This window comes from Emiliania huxleyi (genome assembly GCF_000372725.1).
Source record: "Emiliania huxleyi CCMP1516 unplaced genomic scaffold EMIHUscaffold_9727, whole genome shotgun sequence".
In the NCBI taxonomy this organism is placed as follows: Eukaryota; Haptophyta; order Isochrysidales; family Noelaerhabdaceae; genus Emiliania; species Emiliania huxleyi.
The window spans coordinates 1-1,066 of NW_005194795.1; the positions used below are offsets into that span (position 1 = coordinate 1).

Here is a 1,066-nt window from a genome sequence, read left to right on the forward strand (position 1 = left end):
CGCATAGAGAATCCGCGCCGGAGCGCGCGCGTCGAGGGCGGCACGCGCTGCATGTCGGACGAGCTCGACTGCCTGAAGCGCAAGGGAGGTGTCGCGCGCGAGGTGTGGCGCGACATGATGACCTCGAGCACGGCGGCGGCGCTCGAGGCGCAGGGCAAGCTGCAGCTGCGCACCGAGCTGAACGAGGTGCTGCTGCTGCACGGCATCCCACGGAGCTCGCTGCTCACCGTACTCGCTAACGGCCTCAACGAGCGCTTCAGCGGCACGCACGCGGGCGCCGCGTTTGGGAATGGCGCATACCTAGCGGAGGATCTTGGCAAGGCGGACCAGTACGTCGACGCCGACGCCAACTATGACCCGGCGAGCGACCTTCACCAGCGGCTCTACGGCCGGTCGTACCGCCACCCGGGCACCGCCTTGCACTATGCGCTCGTGTGCCGCGTCGCGCTCGGCCACCCGATCCGGACCAAGGACGCGGGAGCGCTGGCGAGGTCTTGCGACGATCCGAACGAGCGCGTCTTCCCCGTGAACGTGCGCGAGCTTGCCCCCGTGCCCAACTTGGCGCCGCCGATGCACTACCACTCGCTCATCGCGGAGAAGGGGCCGGGCCACGACCGGTACCGCGAGTTTGTCATCTTCCACGCGAGCGACTACATCTGCCCAGAGTACCTGATCGCGTATCATCGCGAGAACTCGTCTGCGCAGGCCTCTAGGGGCCCGAGCCGCTAGCGCCGTTTTAGCGTTTTTATTGTGCGAGACTGTAGTTTCTGATTCTGTCATCTCCAGAGTCCAATTACGCGTGTGACACACACACACACACACACACACACACACACACACACACACACACACACACACACACACACACACACACACACACACACACACACACACACACACATCGCTCACCCACGCGCACTGGGCCTTGCACTGGCTAGTGCCATTTCACTCTCTGACACACGCTAATCTTGAAAACGTCTCCAACGGAGCTCCGTGTTGCATCCAGCGCCCTCCCCCGCGCTCCCTGCGGCCATGGCCGATGATCCTAGTATGAGAGGTCATCTGG

General features: G+C 63.7%; 1 protein-coding gene across 1 annotated transcript; it reads left to right on the forward strand.

Moving 5' to 3' along the window:
* Positions 1–51: 51 nt before the first annotated feature.
* On the forward strand, positions 52–729 carry EMIHUDRAFT_259753 (hypothetical protein; the record flags this gene model as incomplete). Its single annotated transcript, XM_005756375.1, has 1 exon — positions 52–729. One exon carries the CDS (start codon positions 52–54, stop codon positions 727–729), a length of 678 nt encoding a protein of 225 aa, XP_005756432.1.
* Between the last annotated feature and the right edge of the window lie 337 nt (positions 730–1,066).